The sequence below is a fragment of the Mus pahari genome, chromosome 5 (assembly GCF_900095145.1).
Source record: "Mus pahari chromosome 5, PAHARI_EIJ_v1.1, whole genome shotgun sequence".
NCBI classification, from domain to species: Eukaryota; Metazoa; Chordata; class Mammalia; order Rodentia; family Muridae; genus Mus; species Mus pahari.
In genome coordinates this window covers 18,685,913-18,708,017 of record NC_034594.1, presented here as the reverse complement: position 1 = coordinate 18,708,017, position 22,105 = coordinate 18,685,913, and the positions used below count along the sequence as shown (strand labels likewise).

The 22,105-nt window shown below is 38.1% G+C and overlaps 1 protein-coding gene across 3 annotated transcripts in view; it reads left to right on the top strand.

Annotated features, from left to right (window-relative positions):
• Positions 1-22,105, top strand: part of Rev1 (REV1 DNA directed polymerase) — a 75,171-nt gene that overhangs the window by 8,308 nt on the left and 44,758 nt on the right. For all 3 annotated transcript variants that reach the window (XM_021199202.1, XM_029539221.1, XM_021199203.2), the window contains 2 exons: positions 13,114-13,177; positions 13,894-14,020. In XM_021199202.1, coding sequence (XP_021054861.1) covers positions 13,124-13,177; positions 13,894-14,020 — 181 coding nt within the window. In that variant the 5' untranslated portion in view covers positions 13,114-13,123. The remainder of the gene's footprint in view (positions 1-13,113; positions 13,178-13,893; positions 14,021-22,105) is intronic.

The window sequence follows — 22,105 nt, the reverse complement described above, 5'->3', positions numbered from 1 at the left end:
CCACCACGCCCGGCTTTCCTTTCTACTTTTAACAGCACACATATTCATTACTGCTCTCAGCTTATATCTCCCTTTAAAGTGTTGCATTGGTAGTTTTCTTCTCCAACGTGAGTTTGATTGCTTTCTCTGTGCACTGATTGCATTCTGTCAGTGCTTCTAATGTAGGATCTAGTATTTAGGTAAGTCTTTCATCTCTGATTACCTTGCATTATGGTTTGTACTTTACTTACCTTGAAAACTGGAAATGACAGTGTGTTTGAAGGACACTGTTAATCTGATCTGGATTAGGAAGGGAGGAATGTGGGCGAGCAGACAGGAAAGATGGTCACCTGTAGTATATGGAACTCATGCAGGCAGCGTTCCATGTGGCAGCATTTGCTTCTTTCCTTATATGCTCTCTTCCTCTCAGCTCCTGGGCTAGTCTCTGTCTTCACCTCCCCTCTGCATACACTTTAAATATTAGCAAAACCAGACATGACTAGTTTATGAATTACCTGGGAAATTTATAGAAATACAAATTTCTAGCCCTGCCCAAAACCTGTAGTCTCTGAATCAGAATCATTTAAATTGGGATGCAGTGGTCTGTGTTTAGTTTTATAGGCCAGTTATGCTCAGGAATGAGATCCACAGCTCCAGAGAAACCCCCCCCCCCCTTTTTTTGATATTACTTCTGTTCCTTACCTTTTTGTCCCTACTATTAGGCTTGGATGTATGACCCATGAAATCCTGTGGTTTCAAAGTGTACTGTGATTGAATGCAATCTTGACGTTTCCTACAGATAATTATTTGCTGCTTTTCCACAGGCATGGCCAACAGTGTTTTACTTCCTCTTTGAACTCTTTTTTTTTTTTTTTTTTCTTGCTCTATTGCTTACTCATAGTCTTAAGCTTAGTTAGCTTTCTTACACAGTTCAGAACCACCTTCCTAGTGATGGTTCCTTCTGCAGTAGTCTGGGCCCTTTTATATTAATTAAAACTGAAGGCAATGCTTCAGAGACTTGTTCGCAGTTTGATCTAGGTAGTTCCTTAGTGGAGGCTTTCCTTCTTAGATGATTCTAAACTATGCCAAATTAACAAAGCTAAGTAGGACAAGGAATTAGAAACTTTTGTTGGCATTTTCCATAACAGTGTATCCAGATAGGTTGTAAAGGATAGTAAGATGTATAAACTATGTATAGATCATTTAAATGTGGAATAAATAATACTAAAATGTTTAAGTGTTCTTAAGTTTATTAGCATATAGGCTAAGCTGCTGGAAAAGACTGGATCCAGTGCAAACAATATTGAGACTTTTCTCTTGCCTGTGATAGTCCAAAGGTAGGCAGCTAATCCAGAGTGGGCAACATTTCAGTTCTCAGGCTATTCAGGGCCACAATTTCATTTTGTTTAGCCATTCTCTAGGGATTACAGTTAAAACTATTTTACTTACAAGTGCGTTCTTGAATTAAGCAATTTTTTTTTAATAATATAGGATATTTGATCTCTGATACTCAGAAGGTAAAAATAAAGACTATGGCAGACACTTTGCCTGTGCATCTTGCCTCACTGGCCAGAACTTAGTCACATGAATACTCTTGATTTTAGAGGCACCTAAGAAATGTAATTAACAGTTGCCAACTCTATCCTATTAAAGATGTAGGAGATATGAAAGAAAATTTGAAAATTGAAGATAATGCCTTTTTTTTCCTTTTGTTTTCTTTCTTTCTTTTTTTTTCCTACATAGCCTTGTTATTTTGGTCAGGGATGATTGTCTTAAAAGCTTTTGTTTTTATTTACTTTTTTTTTTTTTTTAAAGATTTATTATATGTAAGTACACTGTAGCTGTTTTTAGACAGACACCCTAGAAGAGGGCATCAGATCTCATTACAGACGGTTGTGAGCCACCATGTGGTTGCTGGGATTTGAACTCAGGACCTTTGGAAGAGCAGTCAGTCCTCTTAACCGCTGAGCCATCTCTCCAGCCCTTGTTTTTATTTTTATATATACGTTAGAGTGGTATATCTGTTAATGGTATCTTAAAATTACTTTTATATGTACAGGTGTTTTGCCTGCAAGTATGTCTCTACCACATGTGTCATTAGTGCCTATGGAGACCACAAGTGGGTATCTGATCCCTTGGAACTGTAGCTACTGGTGGTTGTGAGCCTCCATAAAGGTGCTGGGGGCTGGGTGTGGTGGCACACACCTCGGATTTCTGAGTTCGAGGCCAGCCTGGTCTACAAAGTGAGTTCCAGGACTACACAGAGAAACCCTGTCGCGAAAAACCAAAAAAAAAAAAAAAAAAAAAGAAGGTGCTAGGGGTTGATCCTTGCTTGGTTCTTTAAAATAGCACTTAGTACTCTAAATTGTGGAACCATTGGGCTATTTCTCAAGCCTATGAATAAGGGTTTTGTTTTGTTTTAATAAATGTATAAAATGAGAGTAGAATGTAGGGTTGGTCAGGTTCAGCTCTGTCCATAAAGAGCTAAGATTTTGCTGATTTTTAAAGTTAGTGACTTAGGACCAAGTTGACTCTGTGTTCCTACTTTAAATGAATATGGACAAGTTGGAATTAGTCTAGGTAGACCTTATATTTAGGGTTTGTTTGTTTATTTGTTTAGTTTTGTTTTTTGANTTTTTTTTTGAGACAGTGTTTCTCTATGTAGCCCTGGCTGTCCTGGAATTCACTCTGTAGACCAGGCTGGCCTCGAACTCAGAAATCCGCCTGCCTCTGTCTCCCAAGTGCTGGGATTAAAGGCATGCGCCACTACTGCCCAGCATATTTAGGGTGTATTTTCCTCCTTAGTTCTGTTAAAAATATGACTGCTAATGTGTCTACCACAGATATATGCTAAATTCTCTGGTGGGAAAGCATCTGTTTTTTTTTCTATTTTTAAAAACAATTATACTTAATTTATGTGTATGGCGGGTGGTAGGTGTGGGGGACATGTGTGTGTGTTAGGAAACAACCTGTGACAGTCCCAGTGCTTCCTCTACAGCAGTAGTTCCAACCTTCCTAATGTGACCTTTAAAATAGTTCCTCATGTAGTGGTGACTCCAGCCATATAATTATCTTTATTGTTACTTTATAACTGTGATTTTGCTACTGTTATAAATCAAGTAAATATTTGATATACAAGATATCTGATGTGTAACCCATGTGAAAGGGTTGTTTGACCCCCAAAGGTGTCATGACCCTTAGGCTTATCAGATTTGGCATGTTTACCTGTTAGGCCATCTCACTGTTCTCACTGTTCTTACTGAATTGTACTAAACTAGATTGTTTCAGTAGAAATGGTTTCCATAGCAACACGAGATAATATCATTGTTTTCTCATTTGAAACTATGGGAACATTAATTTTAAAGAAAAGTATAATTGAGCATGATAGCACACACCTTTAATGCAGCCTTCAGGAAGCAGAGGGAGGGAAATCTCTTGAGTTTCAGGCAGGCTTGGTATACATGGCAAGTTCCAGGCCAGTGAGTCCTGTGTCTAAAAACACAGATATGATTTTTATATCACAGATTAGCAGGTCAGCTTCATCAGTATTCTAGCTTCTCTATTCTAGAAGGCAACAGTAGTTGGCCTATCTGTTCTGTAGAAGTGTTGTGAAGATCACTCACAACATGAACACCAGTCAGTAATGTGAGGAGTCGAACAGAAAACTTCCAAGAAAAGATAATTAGGGTCACTTCCAGGAAAGGATATGAGCAAGGCTAAATCCATTCTCTTCATTGTTTCAGTTTGGAGAGCGCTCATAGCCACCTTTATTAATAAAGCTCTTGGAGTTTTTTTGTTTGTTTGTTTTTTTTTTTTTCTTGAGACGAGTTTTCTCTGTAGTCTGGCTGTCCTGGAACTCACTTTGTAGACCAGGCTGGCTTCAAACTCAGAAATCTGCCTGCCTCTGCCTCCCAAGTGCTGGGATTAAAGGCATGCGCTACCACCACCCCAGTGCTCTTGGAGTTCTGTGCAGACTTCCTATTGCTCAAGATAATGCCTTAGCTGAGTCTGGCACTTGTCTGGTGCCTCAGCTGCTTGGGAGGCTGGGGTAGGAGTTAGGAAGGAGACCCTGACTTAAAACCTAAAAAAAAGTATATCATCTCATAGATATTGTTTTATTGTAGTAGAAAAAAAAAGCATAAGAGACTAACGATGGAGGAAGAGCACTCGTCAGTGAAGAAGTGGGGCTTGACTGGAACAGCCTGGTGGGGTACTGTCTTATACATAACACTGTTCTTAGAATGTGTACCATCTTGGTTTATAATCCCTATAAACAAGTCTAGAAATAAAAGCTAGTATTTGTGCTTTCACGGACATAGTTCCTGGGCCCTTTCACTTGTGTGTGTAGCTTTTGTGTTCACATTAAATAGCTTGGTGTGTATCCCTTCAAATTCAAAATCCTGACGTTCATATGTAGGTTGGATCTGCTAGGCTTCATAAGGTATGACATTGAAGAATGTCTGTACTGCTTTTAAAATGTAGAAATTTGAGAATCATAGCCTGAAACATTGATGTGGCTGGTTCTGTATGGCTGAGTCAAAACAAAGTCTCAAAAAGCAGCTGCATTTTTTTGTATTTAAACATATTATAGAAGTTGTTGATCTGATGTTAAAACTCCAACCCTTTATGGACAAAATAAGAGTGCATTGGTACAGACACTCTCCACTCTTTTAGGCTCGTGGGCTTGTATTTCATTTATTTAACCATTTCCTGAGGGCAGAACTTGGCCTTTGTAAATTGCCTTTGTGTTTGGTCTCTCATTGCCCCTGATTCCAAGAAAAATGTGATAGGCCCTATTGCACAGATTTCTTGGAGCGTTGACTCTTCCTAGCTTTGTGCTCCCCACCCTCCTATTTGCCAGTCTCATCCTGTAGCATGCTTCTAACTTTCTGCCTTTAAAAAGGTATTTAAAATTATGGCAAAATGCTTATTAGAACATAAAAACCTAACATTTTGATGATCCAGCTTTTTTTAAGTTTCTGTGTGTACAGTTGTTTTGCTTGCTTGTATGCCGTCTCTGTACCACATTCATGCCTAGTAACTGCAAGTCCAGAAGAGAGCATTCGGTGCTCCTAGGACTGGAGTTAAAGACAGTTGTGAATCACTATGAGAGTACTGTCAGTGGAGCCCACCACAGTCCTCTGACAGAGCAGCTGATGCTCTTTGGCTGCTCAGCCATCTCTTCGGTCTTAACCATTGTTTAAAATGAGAAGTTCAGTAACATTAATACACTGTGCAGCAGATGTTACTGCTGCTCATCTGAAGATTCCTTTCATCTTGACTTAAGATGTTCCCTGTTACTACCCCCAGTTCCAAAATACACCACCCTGTTTTCAGTCTCTTGTAACTACTGTAAGTATCTAGTCTGAGTGGGATGGTAGAGTATCTTTTTTTTCCCTCTAGCATTTTGGCTTTGCTTTTTTAAAAAAAAAAATAAAAATCTTTGTTAGTTTTACATATGGCCGCTTTTGCTTAGCATAATATTTTCATGACTATGTTGTAGCATATATTAAATTTTCTAAGTATAAGTAACATTTCATATGTGTATATGGCACATTTTGTTTTTGTGGTCTTATATTAATGTACATTTGGGGTTGTTTGTACCTTTTAGCTACTATGAATGCTGCTGCTCTGAATATAGGTACATAGATAAATGCTTCCCTACTTAGAGTTTGGATATATACTCAGAAGTGGACTTAGATAATTATAATTCTGCTGTAATGCTTTGAATTTCTGTGGGATGTTGGAGCATCTTTTGAGTATATTCCCAGGAGTGGTATAGCTGGGTCTTGATGTAGAACTATTTCCAGTTTTCTAAGAAATTGCCAAATTGATTTCCAAAGTGGTTGTTCAGGCTTGCACTCCCATCAGCAAAGTGTTCCCCTTGCTCCACATCCTTGGCATCATGTGCTATCATTTGAGTTTTAGCAATTCTGATGGGTATAAGATGAAACCTCAGAGTTGTTTTGATTTGCATTTTTCTGGTGACTAATGACTTTGAAGACTTGAAGTGCTTCTTGGCCATTCAAGATTCCTCTGTTGAGAACTCTGTTCTGTACCCAATTTTTTAATTGAGCGATTTGGGTTGTTGGAATCTAACTTCTTGAGTTTTTTGTAAATTTTAGATATTAGCCCTCTGTTAGATGTAGGGTTGGTGAAGATCCTTTCTCAATGTGTGTACACTGCCAATTTGTCCTTTTGACAGTGTCCTTTGCCTTATAGAAGCTTTGTGGTTTTATGAGGTACCATTTATTTATTAATTGTTGATCTTAGAGCCTGAGCCATTCAGGAAATTGTCTCCTGTACCAATGTGTTCAAGGGTATTTCCTACTTTCTATTCTATGAGATTTAGTGTATCTGGTTTTATGTTGGGGGTCTTTGATCCACTTGGACTTCAGTTTTGTGCAGGGTAATAAATATGGATCTATTTTCATTCTACATGTAGACATTCTAAAGTTAGTCCAGCACCATTTGTTGAAGATGCTTTTTTTTCCCCATTTTTTGGTTTTGGCTTCTTTGTCATAAATCAAGTGTCCATAGGTATGTGGGTTTATTTTTGGCTCTTCAATTGGATTCCATTGATCAACATGTCTCTTTCTGTACCAATACCATGCAGTTTTTATCACTATTGCTCTGTAGTACAGCTTGAGGTCAGGGATAGTGATTCTTCCTGAAGTCCAAAACAACAGTTTTGGCTATCCTGGCGTTTTTGTTTTTCCGTATGAAGTTGAGAATTGGTCTTTCAAGGTCTGTTAAAAGTTGTGTTGGAAGTTTGATGGGGATTGCCCTGTAGATTGCTTTCGATAAGATGGCCATTTTTACTGTGTCAGTCGTACCTTTCCATGAGCATGGGAGATCTTTCCATCTTCTGATATCTTCAGTTTCTTTCTTCAAGTACTTGATGCTCGTGCCATATAGATCCTTTACTTGCTTAGTTAGAGTTACACCAAGATATTTTGTGTTATTTGTGGCTATTGTAAAGGGTATTTTTCTCCCAATTTCTTTCTCCATCCGATTATTATTTGTATAAAGGAGGGCAACTGATTTATTTCTTTCCGTTAATTTTGTATTTAGCCACTTGGCTGAAGGTGTTTATCAGGTGTAGGAGTTCTCTGGTAGAATTTTTGGGGTCACTATGTATACATCTACAAATAGTGATACCTTGACATTTTCCTTTCCAATTTGTATCCCCTCGATCTCCTTTAGTTGTCTTATTGCTCTGACTAGAACTTCAGTAGCTAGTGTTGAATAGATAGGGAGAGAGTGGACAGCCTCGTCTTATCCCTGATTTTAGTTGAAATGCCTTTTCTCTCCATTTATTTTGGCTATTAGCTTGCTGTATATTGCTTGGCTGTGTTTAGAATGTGACCAGTATCCCTGATTTCTCTAATAACCCTTAACATGAAGGGGTGTTGGATTTTATTTAGTACCTAGTGAGATAATCATGTGATGTTTTTTTTCTTTCAGTTTTATATGGTGCATTACATTGATGAATTTTCGTATATTGAATCATCCTTGCGTCCCTGGGATGAAGCCTATTTGATCTTATGAATAATGTCTTTGTGTTCCTGGATTCGGTTTGCAGTTATTAAGTATTTTTGCATCAGTGTTCATAAGAGAAGATGGTTTGAAGTTCTTTCTTTGTTGAGTCTTCTGTGATTTATGTATCAGGGTGACTGTGGCCTCATAGAATGAGTTTGGCAGTGTTCCTTCTGTTTTGTAGAATAGTTTTGAGTAGTATTGGAATTAACTCTTCTTTGAAGGTCTTGTAGAATTCTGCACTAAAACCATGTGGCCCTAGGCTATTTTTGGTTAGGAGACTTTTAATGACTACTTCTATTTCTTTAGGGGTTATGAGGCAGTTTAAATAGTTTACCTGGTCTTGATTTAACTTTGGTAAGTGGTGTCTGTCTAGAAAATCATACATTTCGATTTTCCAATTTTGCGGAATACAGGCTTTTGAAATAAGATCCAATGATTCTTTGATTTTCCTCAGTGTCAGTTGTTATATCTCCCTTTTCATTACTAATTTTATTTGGATACTGTCTGTCTGTCTCTTGGTTAGTTTGGCTAAGAGTTTGTCTATTTTGTTGGTTTTTCTCAAAGAACCAACTCTTGGCTTCATTCATTTTTTGTAGTGTTTTCTTTTGTTTCTGATTGATTTTAGTCCTGATTTTGATTACTTTTTGCCTTCTACTCCCCTTTGGTGGGCTTACTTCTTATTTTTCTAGAGCTTTCAGGTGTACTTTTAAATTGCTGATATGAGAGTTTTCTAATTTCTTCATGGAGGTACCTAATTGCTATGAACTTTCCTATTAGCACAGCTTTCATTTGGTCCTATAAATTTAGCTATGTTGTGCTTTCATTTTTATTGAATTCTACAAAGTCCTTAATTTATTTCTTTTCTGACCCAGAAATCATTGAGTATGGAGAGTTGTTCAAGTTTCAGGAATGTGTAGGCTTTCCAGTGTTATTGTTGAAATCCAGCTTTAATTCATGGTGGTCTGATAAGATAAAAGGCATTATTGCAATTTTCTTATATCTGTTGAGGCTTGCTTTGTGACTGACTGTATGATTAATTTTGAAGAAGGATCCATGAGATGCTAAGAAGAATGTGTATTCTTTTGTGTTTGGGTGAAATATTCTATAGATGTCTGTTAGGTCTATTTGATTCATAATGTCTGTTAGTTTCATTGTTTCTTGGTTTAGTTTTTGTCTGGATGACCTGTCAGTTGGTGAGAGTGGGGTATTGAAATCTCCCACCATTAATGTGCCGGGTTCAATGTGTGATTTAAGCTTTAGCAGTGTTTCATTTACAAATGTGGGTGCCCTTGTGTTTGGGGCATAAATGTTCAGGATTGAGAGATGTCATCTTGGTAGGTTTTTTTTTCCTTTGAGTATGAAGTGTCCTTCCCTTTCTCTTTCGATTAATTTTGGTTGAAATTCTAATTATTAGATATTAGAATGGCTACTCCAGCTTGCTTCTTGCTTTCTTGCTATTTGCTTGGAAAACTTATTTTCCAGCCCTTTACTCTGAGGTAATGGCTATCTTTAATGCTGAGGTGTGTTTCTTGTATGCAGCAGAATGATGGATCCTGTTTTGCATCCTTACTGTTCAATTGTCTTTTTTATTGGGGGATTAAGTCCATTGATATTGAGAGATAATATTAATGACCAGTGATTGCTATTCCTGTTATTTTGATGTTGGTGGTGTGGGTGTGTGTTTATGTGTTTATGTGTGTATGTTTCTGCTTTCCTTGTTTTTGATGGTATGGAATTACTGATTTTCTGTGGTTTTTTTGGATGTAGTTACCCTTCTTGGGTTGGAGTTTTCCTTCTAGTATTTTTTGTAGGGCTGGATTTGTGGATAGATATTGTTTGAATATGGATTTGTCTTGAAATGTGTTATTTTCTCCATCTATGAAGAAAGTTTTTTCTGAGAACTTTTAGAGTTTTGCTGGGTATAGTAGTCTAGGCTGGCAGCTGTGGGTTTCTTTTTTTTTTTTTTTTTTTAAGAGGTGATTCTGATAGGTCTGCCTTTGTATGTTCCCTGGTTCTGTTTCTTGTACATTTATAGGCATCTCTTTCTTTAGGTTGGGAAAGTTTTCTTCTATGATTTTGTTGAGAATGTTTTCTGGGCCTTGGAGCTGGGGCTCTTCTATTCTTCTTGTTCTTAGGTTAGGTCTTTTCATGGTATCCTGGATTTTCTGGATGTTTTGTGTCAGGAATTTTTTACCTTTAACATTTTCTTTGACTGATTTATTTCTCCTAGTGTATCTTTTCTGCCTGAGATTCTTTCTTCCGTCTCCTGTCTTCTGTTGGTGATTCTTGCATGTGTTGTTTCTGTTCTCTTCCCTATGTTTTCTATCTCCAGGATTCTCTCAGTTTGTGTTTTATTTAATGATTCTATTTCCACTTTCAGGTCTTGCACAGTTTTATTTATTTCCTGCACCTGTTTAATTGTATTTCCTGTATGTCTTTAAGAGATTTTTATTTTGTTTTCTCTTTTAAGACCTCTGATTGTATTTTCCTGTGTGTGTATCAGTTGTGCTGGGATATCCAGAGCTTTCTTTAGTAGGGTAGCTGTGCTTGGAGGTGTCATATCGCCCTGGCTTTTGTTGATTATGTTGTTTCGAAGGTCTTTAGCCATCTGGATGTTTTTGGTCCCTGGATGCTCTTGTTGTAATAGACATTGGGAGGTTGGTTAACCTGAATGATCCTGGTGTGGCAGGCCTCTGATGGGTATCCTTGGGCTGTATGTTTCTGGACCTGCACTTCTGTATGGTTCAGGAGCCTCAGGTCCGATGGAGGTGGCAGGAGATTGGTGGTTTCTTTGTGCTAGCAGACTGCTCAGGGCAGCTTGGCTGGGCCATGGTTTCTTAATGAATAGGTATAGTGAAGAGGATACATTGTAATTGAAAAGATTAGTTGGAACAGAGGAAGAAAACAGTTCATTAGTTTTTGGACTATTCTGTCAGGTTATTTGTATCCTGATCCATTGCCCTCCTCCTTTTAGATAAAATCTTTTTTTTTTTCTTTTTCTTTTTTCTTTTTTCGAGACAGGATTTCTCTGTATAGTCCTGGCTGTCCTGGAACTCACTCTGTAGACCAGGCTGTCCTCGAACTCAGAAATCCGCCTGCCTCTGCCTCCCAAGTGCTGGGATTAAAGGTCTTATTTAAATAAATAGATCAATCTCTTGAATCGGACAACCTTTCTGTAGCTAATACTGCAGGGGCATTGATAAACCACATCTCTTTTGATGATCTTTATAGGTTAGTAGAAATTTACCCTTTATATCATGACACATTGTAGATTATAAGAATAGTTTTACTTACTTAGCTCCTTATTTAACACCATACTACCAATCCTATAAATGATTTGTAGTTAACTCTCATATACTATGTGGTTCTTATTGCTATCAAGTATGGTCCAATTGCTGGTTTTGTCTGTATCACTTCTAGGAGAGTTGTTTATGGTCTTTGTTCAGAATTTGATTCTGAATTTTCAGAATTTTTTTTTGTTAAGGATTCATGTTTTTATTTTAATTATATGTGTATATATGTGTATGTGTGTAGTAGATTCTCGGCTGTGTATAGGGGTGTGCACATGTGAATGTAAGTGCTGGTGGCATCCAGGCCATGTGTTAGATCTCTTGGAGCTGGGGTTATAGGTGGTTGTGAACTTGCAGATGTGGTTGCTTCAGCCAGGCTCTGGTCCTCTGCAGAGCTAGTATCTTCTCAGCCCCGGAACCATCTTTCCAGTCTTGGGAAAAGACTTTGTTGTTGTTGTTTTGGGACAGGCTCTCACTGTGTAGCCCTGACTGGCCTGAAACACTCTGACTACCCAATCACATGAAGAGTTAATGACAATTTACTATATTTCCATTATAGTATTTTGAAGTATATGAAACAAGATTTTTGTTGGTCTCAATGAAATATGAATGTGTTTATATGAATATGCAAGCTAGTTTTATGTCAGGTGACATAAGGTACAGTCATCAGGAAGAAGGGAACCACAATTGAGAAAATGTCTCCATAAGATCAGGCAGTGTACAAGTCTATTGCTGTCCATCATGACCGGAAGCATGTCAGTAAGCAGCAGGCATGGCAGCTGGAACAGACTAGGAATGGCGACAGTCTTCAACCTCTCAGAGCTTACCTCCAGGGGCATGCTTCCTCTAGCAAGGCCGCACCTGTTAAGCCTTTCCAAACAGCACCACCAGCTGACTACCTGTTCAAATATCTGAGTCTGTGGGGACATTCTCATTCCGATGACTGCAGATAGCTACGCTTACGTTATACACATGAGTGGAATTCTCAAGTCATTTGCTTGTAAAAAGTAAGTGCATAAATTGAGAGTTTCTCTGAACCAGTAATTTTGTATTAGGAATTTCTTTGAATCTTAAGGAATGAAGTCTTTAGGATTGGCAAAGTAAGCTCCTTAAGGAGAATTTAAGAGAAATATGGCAGTTTTGAGTTTGATAATGAATATACCATTGGACAACCTTTTACTTGCCTAGAGCAAATTTAAAAGCAAAACTCTTCTGTCCACAGAACTAGTATTTCATTCTCAGGGCCTTTATACATATGCCCCTAAAACATTTAGATTTGTCCTGTTTCACTACTGGGAGTTGACTGACAATTTCTGCCTGTCTTTTAGCCATCATTCATGTATACAATATGTTGTTAATACAAATGCCAGAGAGAGAAACCAAATCAAAGGGCATTTCAAGAACCAAGAGTATTTGAAACCGTATCTATATGTGTTGATAAAGTATGTTTTAAGTGTTGAATATTCTCATAAATCATACCAAGCAAACTTAACTTTGATAGAGTACATAAGGCTTTATATAATAATCTTTGATATAAACCTGTATAATTACAGAAAAAATCTAGTATATAAATGTATGAAAGATAATTCAATGATAGCCCAACTTGTAGATGGAAAGAACTTGACTTTGTAAGAATTCATTTAGTGATTTTTTTTTTTTTTTAATTTTTTTTTTTTTTGTCCTTAGAATGACTTAACTGGTTTTCTAGTCCCTAAGCCTGAAGCTTGAAACAGCCATGATTTTTGGTAATCTTGGTGTGTGGTACAGTTGCCTTAAGAACACCAGATCTATTAATCTGTTATCAAGATAATCATTCCCCTATGATGCATTCTTTTAATGAACTTCTTAGGGGGACACTTTGTAGGACAGATGTGTCGTACTGTGTGTGCATTGAGTGGCTAGTATGACACAGTTTAAGAGCCATCCTAGGTCAGATGATGAAGGGATTTAGTAGATTGTTTAATTAAAGTGTGATTTTGTTAGTTGGGTTTATTGATGTTTTATGCAAAGTGAATGTTAAATGTTATTAAGGAGTGTGTGGATCCTTTCCCAGCAGTCCTTCATACCTAGTTGAAAAGTGTTTAAACATGAGGTGTAGCCATGTAGGGAGGATGCTCTGGACAGTTTCCCTGGTAAAGGCACCTGAGGATGGTGGTGCATTGACAAGGTTTACTTGGCATTGAACTTCGGTCTGTGTTCATTGAATGTTTGAATTTTCAAATTTCCCATTTTCCTTGATAGAATGTCAATGAAGAGTACATTATGGTATAAGATTGACTTTTTTTTTTCTCTCTCCATACAGAAGCTCCACCATGAGGCGAGGTGGATGGCGGAAGAGAGCAGAGAATGATGGCTGGGAAAAATGGGTGTGTTTTAATGAATACTTAAATGTCTAGATAGTTTTTGTTCTTTTTAGTTTATCATGTGGCTTAAGGTGTAACACGTTACTTTATTATTTATCTTTCTGTTTTCGTAATGCATTGAAAACCATAACACTGTCCATAAACCCTAATCCTTGAACTGTATTTTACCATCAAGAGTAATATATTTTAATTTGTCTCAGCACTGGTAATAATACTGAGAAATAGGAAAAAATATGTAAGTATCCAGTAAGTAGGGTGTTGTCAGTTAGTCTGTGTATATAGTACAACACTGCAGTTACTGCTTAGCTTTGTATGTTACCCTGCAGTGATGGCCTTGCGGAAAGCAGTGGGGTAAAAGAGTGTCTGTCACCTGGGATTCTAACTAGTGCTGCGAGACAGAAAGGCTCGAAATAGCTTCTCAAAATGTTAGCATCAGTTGTGATTTTCTTTATATATCTCTGTTTTTTGAAAACAATTATAGTGAACATATACAATTTTAATAGTCAGTACAACCAAGTGGTTTGCTGTCTAGACAAAGTGTAAACTAGTAGTTGTCATCTATAGCTTTACTTTTAAGACATAATAAAACAGTCAAGCCTAATAATTTTAAGGTTAAAAAAGTGAGACTGTATTTGTAAATCTGTCAGGGTTTTTAAGTTAAAAGTGTGTGGCAGGGGAGCTGACACAGTTGTTTACTGGCATTCCATTTTTGGTTGTAGGGCGGGTACATGGCTGCCAAGGTCCAGAAGCTGGAGGAGCAGTTCCGCTCAGATGCTGCTAAGCAGAAGGATGGGACAGCGTCTGCAATATTTAGTGGAGTTGCCATCTACGTTAATGGATATACAGGTTGAGTTCTTTTGACTTTTTTGATGCCCAATTTTATCATGAACTTTTTAGGATTGAAAATATTTTTTTAAATCTTATCCAGTTATTTAGCATCTGTATTTACTTTTCTATTGTTGTAATAGAATTCCATGACCAAGGCAGTTCATGGAAGAAAGAGTTTATTTTCACTTGTGCTTCCAGAGGGATGAGACTATCATGGCAGGGAGCCGAGAGATCACATGTTAAGCCCCAAACATGAAATAAGAGAGAGTGAACTGGAATTGAGGCTAGTCTACATACTAGCCTCAGAGCCTGCCGTAGCAAGGTATAGCCTGTAGAGTCCACCAGGGTTGAGATTTTTGAGCCTATGGGAGGCATTCTCATTCAAACTACTACATTCCATTCCCAGGCCACAAAGGCTCAGAGGCCATTGTTATGATGCAAAGTGTATTTAATCCTACTTCAGAAGCCCCCATAGTCTTCACAGTCTCAATAAAACCCTGTGAATTCTAAAAGTGAATTAATTTCAGCATACAGTGGAATAGATAGACATTACTATTACTAAAAGGAGTAGTGGGGGCAGAGTTAGAAAATGCTGGAGCAAGCAAATCTGATAATGTAGCATGTAAACACCCAATCCCCTAGCTCAGCAATTCCCAGCTGTGGGTCATGACCCATTTAGGGGTTGCCTAAGTCCAACTAAAAACAGATATTTATGTAATGATTCATGACAGTAGCAAAATTATAGTTATGACATAGCAACGAAAATAATTTTATGGTTAGGGGTCACCATGACACAAGGAAGTGTATTAAAGGGATATAGCATTAGGAAGGTTAAGAACCACTGCTCTAGCATCATCTAAGTTTTATTATTGTGCATGTGGTTGGCTAATAATTTCTCAAACGTTTTGGTTTTTATCTTTTTTGTTTCCTGGACCAAACATAACTTTAATGAATAAGTAACAATTTAACCACTTTTATAATTTAAAAAACTTGTTGGTTGGGAGAGTTGTATATTATGTGAAGGTCGGAGAACAATTTATAGGAATTGGTTATTCTTCATTTTACCCAGTGGGTCCCAGGAATTGAATTCAGACTGTCAGACTTGGCAGCAAGCACCTTTATTTGTCCAGGCAGCCTCCATCTCTGAGGTCCTTAGTGGATAGGTAATACATTTCATGAATTGTGTTTTTAGATCTCCTCTGGTAAGAGTTCATAGTTTTGTGGCCCATTTTGAGTTTTGGTTTCATTGATCTAGTGTTTTGTGTTGAATTGCCTGTTTCCCCTTGAATTACTTTTGTACATTAGGCAAACATCATTTAGGGATTGGCGAGATGGGTCCTGGGTAAAAAGTGCTTTCTGTGTAAGCCTGATAGACTGAGTTTGACCCCTGGGACCCATGTAAAGGTGAAGGAGAGAACCAACTCCACAGAGCTGGCCTGCGAGCTCTACACTTGGGCTGCTGCACACATGTGCACTCCTCCCCCGGCATACACAAGAATAGAGGTTTTTAAAAAAACCATTGGCACATGTTTGAGTGCGTGCTTTTATGAGTTCTCTACTTTTTTAAAAAAATTCAGGCTGAGTCCTGCTGTGTAGCTCAGGCTAGCCTTGACTGCGTGCTGCTCAGCTTCTCTAGTATTGGGGTTATAGTTGTTGGTCACTGTCCTCCCTGACCACTCCACTCTGTCCCTTTAACAGTACCACAGTCTTAAGTCATTGTTCCCCTGCAGTGAGTCTTACTGTAGAGTTCTGTCCTTGCTGCTTCTGAATGAAGTTTGCTTGGCTGTCCTGGTCCTGGGCCTATCAATACAAACTTTAATTAATTCCAGAATTTTATGTATACAAAACAGCCTTGCTTAGGGCTTGGATAGTAAATAGTATTAAACATATAGAACAGTTGGTAGAATTGACATCCTTTCTGTTTTCTAGCCAGTGAATCTTCGTTCCCTTTTTACTTTATTTGAGTTGATTGAGCAAATATATTTTAGATTTCCTTGAGTATTAGGAGCTGTTTGACAGATACAGTGGTTGATAGAGAATATTGGCTTTTGTAACAAATACGGTCTGTGAATTAGCTGTGCACCAGAGGGAATGTTGTAGGAAGCCTGTAGGAGTTGGATAGACAGGTGCGTGCTTAGTTTTGATTAAAGATGTGCTAGTGTTACTTGGCTTTTGCTCTGAATTTTTATATTCTTTGTCAATAGGCTTACCCAGATCTTATGACTCTGTTTTTATATTTATGCAGTTTTGTTTCTGTTCTTTGCCTCCGATGATTCCCCTTTCCTATGAAGTGCATTTGGGAGTTATCCATGAAGATGCAGATCAAATTAGATTTTTCCTTTCTCTAAGCCAGTCTGTAGTATTGAATTGTATCTCATCATTGCTAGAAACATTTTCTTTGAAACCTGGGTTTTACCTTTCTTTGTCAGGGAGCGTCTTTTGTGAATTGGTAGACCAGAGAGCCTTTGATTTGCTGTTTTTTTGCTTCCGCTCTTTACCTTTCCATCTCTTCAAAATGTTATTCCTAAATGAATCCTGACTCCCTCCAGTTGTTGAGGCCCTTTCCAGCTTTCTCTCTGTTCATTGCATGTAGTAGGCCTGTACTTGTTTATCTGACTTCTGTTGAGCACAGGCTTGAGTCTGGTTCTTAGACTCTTTTGGGCCACTGTAACAAAATACCCAGTAGAAACAACTTAATGATACAGGGAAGCATGTGTTTGAGCTCATAGTTTCAGAGGGCATAATGACAGCAGAAACTTGTGACAGAAGAACTGTTCATTTCATGGTAGAGAGGAATCATGGAAAACAGCAAAAGGCTTGGTCATCACCCCAGAGACTTGCCCACATGTCCTGCTTCCTCCAGATAGCCCCATCCCACTATACAGTCCATTAATTCGATTAGAGTCTCATCTTCTAATTTATACCTCTGGAATGACCATTATAGACAAACCCAGAGATGTGCTTCATTAGTTACTTAGGTGCTCCTTAATCCAGTGAAGTTGATAATCAGTAGTCATTATCACATTTATGTGTAATATTATTTGCAGTAAAACGGATAAAAATGATTTTGTATTTGTATATTAAAATGTTAAAATATTTTCAGTCATATGCTTACATAAATGACCATTTTTTTCTCATTCTCTGTTCCTTTTATTTATTGCAGTTAGCACATACTGCAAATTTTACTAGTTTTTCTGTAGTACAAAACTAAACGTCGTCTTAAGATTGCCCCTTTACAAAACTACATCATACTATGATTGTTAAAACTTAGTGTCTGTGTAAGTTATATAACAAGGGAAGAAATGTGAGACTAAGAAAAAGAAAAGGCAGTTGATGCCTGGAGGGAGTCTCTTAAGAATACACTCCCATTTTTAATATTACTGTATTGGTGGGAGTGGTTTGAACCAAAGACCTCTTTCTGGATAACAAGTGTCTGTTAGGGTTTCTGCTGCTGTGATAAATAAAACACCATGATCAAAAGCAACTTAAGGGGAAAGGGGCTTATTTTTCTAACACCTTCAGGCAACAGTCTTATCACTGAGAGAAGGCAAGGCAGGGAACTGAAGCTCTGTTCACTGGTTTGCATTGTTTGCTTTCCAGGCCCACATTCCTAGGGGCAGCAGCATCCATAGTCGTCTGGGGCCTCTCCCATCAGTCATTAGTTAGGAAGATGACTGACAGACCTTTCTTTAGGCCAGCCCTATAGAGGCATTTTCTCAATTAAGAGTCCTTTCCCCAGATAGCTCTGGCTGGTCAAGTTTACAAAAATCCTAGCTAGGATACTTTGTTTCTCACTGTTTGGAGACAGGATTTTATTGGGTAGACCAGGCTGTCCTTGAGATACTGACATTCTTTCTGCCTTGGTTGTTTCATTGGTTACATTGTTTTTGTTGTTAATCTACATGGGATCAGAGAAATATGACTTGATTAAAAATGTGCCATTTTACTCCTTAAATGAATCTTTGTTCTTTTCATTAGTCTGTACTGGTTAATTTTTTGTCTATTTGACACAGCTGGAGTTATCACAGAGAAAGGAGTTTCAGTTGGGGAAATGCCTCCATGAGATCCAGCTGCAAGGCATTTTTCTCAATTAGTGATCAAGGGGGAAAGGCCCCTTGTGGGTGGGACCATCTCTGGGCTGGTAGTCTTGGTTCTATAAGAGAGCAGGCTGAGCAAGCCAGGGGAAGCAAGCCAGTAAAGAACATCCCTCCATGGCCTCTGCACCAGCTCCTGCTTCTTGACCTGCTTGAGTTCCAGTCCTGACTTCCTTGGTGATGAACAGCAATGTGGAAAATGTAAGCCGAATAAACCCTTTCCTCCCCAACTGCTTCTTGGTCATGATGTTGTGCAGGAATAGAAACCCTGACTAAGACAGTCTGTGACAGAGATGTTGAGCCTCTGTGTGTTGTTTTTGTTAAGGCCTATTAATTTGTTGAACTAAAAATACTGAGAGGTTCAACTGAAATTCAAATAGTGAAGCAAGATTGTTGTAATTTTTGCCCTTTTTTGGGCTATTGGAGTTTCAACAGACTAGGCTCAGTCACCTGTTGCAATACATAAACTATTTAGCATTGAAAAGTTGATAGAATCAGGAAAAGGAAGTTTCATGCTAGCCTGGGCACATAGTGAGTTACAGGCCAGCTCTGGCTGACTTTTGTCTTAAGTCTGGCAAGATAGTGCTGTAAGATATTACTCTCATTGCTTGAGAGGAACAGTAATCCTATAAGATGATTATTTCTTCAGGTAGTCATTTTAGAGAATTCTTACAGGATTCAGGATTATGATTTTGCCTTTAGTCTTGAAAGGTTAGATGTCACAGGCTTTTACACAAATACTCTTTGACCATTATCATACCCACACAGAGTTAAGCAGGAAGATTAGAGTAGACATACATAAGGTGAGGGCAGACCATCAACCTTGTTTGAGTTTCCTTGTGGTCTCATAATAGCAGCTTCAGAGTGCTTGTTTTAAAGAAGATCCAGTAGAAACTAGTTTTCTAAGTTAGTTTTACTTGGTTATGATTTCAGGATAGTTTTATTTTGCACTCCAGAGAGGTGGATATTTGATTTAAGCTTGATTTATGCTGATGCTGTTAAAATGGACACACCAATATGTTGTATGTATGTATGTATGTATGTATGTATGTATGTATGTATGGTTTTTTGAGTTAGGGTTTCTCCATAGCCCCGGCTGGCCTCGAACTCAGAGAGACCCACCTGCCCTGTCTCCAGAATGCTTGTTTAAAAGTGTACAGCACCATCGCCCAGCCCAATAAGTGTTTATTATCAGGAAAGGAAAAAAAATGTTTTCAAGTTTTACCATCTTTGAAGACAGAAAAATTTACCTTTCCTTTCTTTTAGTAAATACTTGCTCTATTTAAAAGTGTGTGTGTATGCATGCACACATGAATGCTGGTGAAATGTTTCAGCAGGTTACAATGCTTGCAACCAAGCCTGATGGACCTGAGTTTTCATTTCTGGAACTCATTTGATAGGAAAGAACAGACTTCTGAAAGTTATCCTCTGACTGCTATTTGTATGCAATGGTACTCTTGTATTAGCTAGACATACATGCACACTTGTGTATGCACACACACACACACACACACACACACACACAGCAATTGTTTTTTTAAAAAAATTACAAAAAACATTGTTTAATGGCTTAAGGAAATTGGCACCTAATCCTAACTTACCAGGTAGACTGTTTAGGATTATTGCTGTAAAAGTCCAAGTTTACACAACTGGTGGAGCTTGTTGTTGAGGGAGCACATTGTGTGTGTGTGTGTGTGTGTGTGTGTGTGTGTGTGTGAGAGAGAGAGAGAGAGAGACAGACAGACAGACAGACAGACACAGACAGATTCCCACTGCTGGAGGCAGAGCTGCCATAGAGCAAATACAAGTTTCTAGAATCACTGAAAAAAATTCTTTTTTTTTTTAAATTACTAATCAAGTGTGATTTTCTTGAGATATAAACCTGATGTTGAATTGTGAGTCTTTGACTATATATGTATGACTGTAGATTAGCTTACCTTTTTCTAATCTTTGTTTTTCTGTAAAATAAGCATAATATTCCTTCATGACAGTATTGTGAGAATTAGAAAAGTAAATACAGAATATAATAGGAAAACAGTCAGATGTTTTCAGTCTTTTTATAATTCTCTTTACCATACATTTGTAGTAGTATATATACTGTATATGGACTATAACAATGCACATTGAAGGACTAGAGAGGTGGCTAAGCAGTTAGGAAAATGGGACTGCTTTTCCAGAGGACTCAGGTTAAATTCCTGGTACCCATGTGACAGCTTACAGCAGTTTGTAACTCAGTCCCAGGGGATCTAGTGCCCATTTCTGGGTACCAGGCATGCACCAACATACATACAAGCAAAACTCATACATACAAATTAAATTAAATTAAATTAAAATTTTTAAAATGCACATTTGCTGGGTGATGATGGGGTATGCCCTTAAGAGCAGGTGGATCTCTGTGAGCTGGAGGCCAGCCTGATCTACAGAACAAGTTCCAGGACAGCCAGGCCCACACAGAGAAACCCTTTTGGGCCGGAGGGGGTACTTTGACTTGAAAGTGTTTATGTCAATACAAGGACTGTTGTAAAATTAATCTGCTTAGAATTGATACTATTTAGTTTTGAAAAACGTTTATTGCATAAATCCACTGAATAATTTACTTGTTTAGAACTGTAGAGTCGGACTGGAGAGATGGCTCAGTGGTTAAGAGCACTGACTGTTCTTTCAAAGGTCCTGAGTTAAGATCCCAGCAACCACATGATGTCTCACAACCATCTGTAATGAGATCTGATGCCCTCTTCTGGGGTGTCTGAAGACAGCTACAGTGTACTTACATATAATAAATAAATAAATCTTTAAAAAAGAACTGTAGAGTCTGAAATTTTAGGAACTAATTTTGGCACCCTGCCTTATAAAAATTTCTTGTTAGAATGAGTGCTATTGTTTATTCTGCTGAAGTCATCTGTGTAACTGCTGAATTTCAGAAATGGACCTTCACTAAAATGTCAGTGGTGATTTGTAGGTAAGGATTTTGTTGGTTTTCAGAGTCTTGTCTTTTTCATCCTCTGATTTCCTTAATATATTCAAGGAAGATAAATAATGGGGCATGGGATATTAGCTTTGTTTACTAGATGTTTGAGATAGTCTGTTCTTTGCCTTAATTAAGTGTGTGCTGTTGTTGGAGATGATACTCCGATATGTAATCTGGATAATAAAATTTGGAGAAGAGAATTGTTCTCAATCTAGGTTTGATCTGACTTTACATTTTGTATCCATACTCTGCCAGTATGTCAGGGGCATATTCTCTATTCCTCTCCACATTAATTTTTATCTTCAAAGTTTCAGGTATTTAAGATGTTTTCTATAGTTAATCAGAGTATGAAACAAAATTGAAAAGGTCGTATTGCTTGGGACCAGTGAGATGGCTCACAGGGTAAAGATGCTTACCTCCCAAATCTGGTGACCACAGTTCAAACCACTACCTACAAAAAAGTGGAAAGAGAACCAGCTTCACGAAGTTGTCCTATTAACCTTCAAAAATAAAATGCTATGGCATGTTTGCTATTGGAAGAATTTCTCTCAGTGGGTGGGAGACATATTAGGTATAGTCTGTTTCCCCCTCAGAAGGTACCATGATACACCAAAGTTTTCCCCTAAGTCAGTGGTTCTCAACCCTCTTAATGCCCTAGCCCTTTAACAGGTCCTTATGATGTGGTGGCCCCAACCATAAAATTATTTTTGTTGCACTTCATAACTGTCATTTTGCTGCTGTTCTGAATCATAATGTAAATATCTGTGTTTTCTGATTGTCAAAGGTGACCCCTGTGAAAGAATCATTTAACCCTCCCCCACCCATTGAGTTTGTAGCCCACAGGTTGAGAACCACTGCCCTAAAGAATGAATGAATTTTATTAGGCTTCCTTGTACAGCAGTGTGTAAAGGGTTTCAGGCAGAAATGTGGGTAACCTTACAGGAGCCAAACTGGAAGCGCTACATACAGTGTGGATAATGACTTGCATGGCTGTGTAGAGGGAGTCCCTTCCTTCCCTTAGCCTTTCCAACCTATGTACTC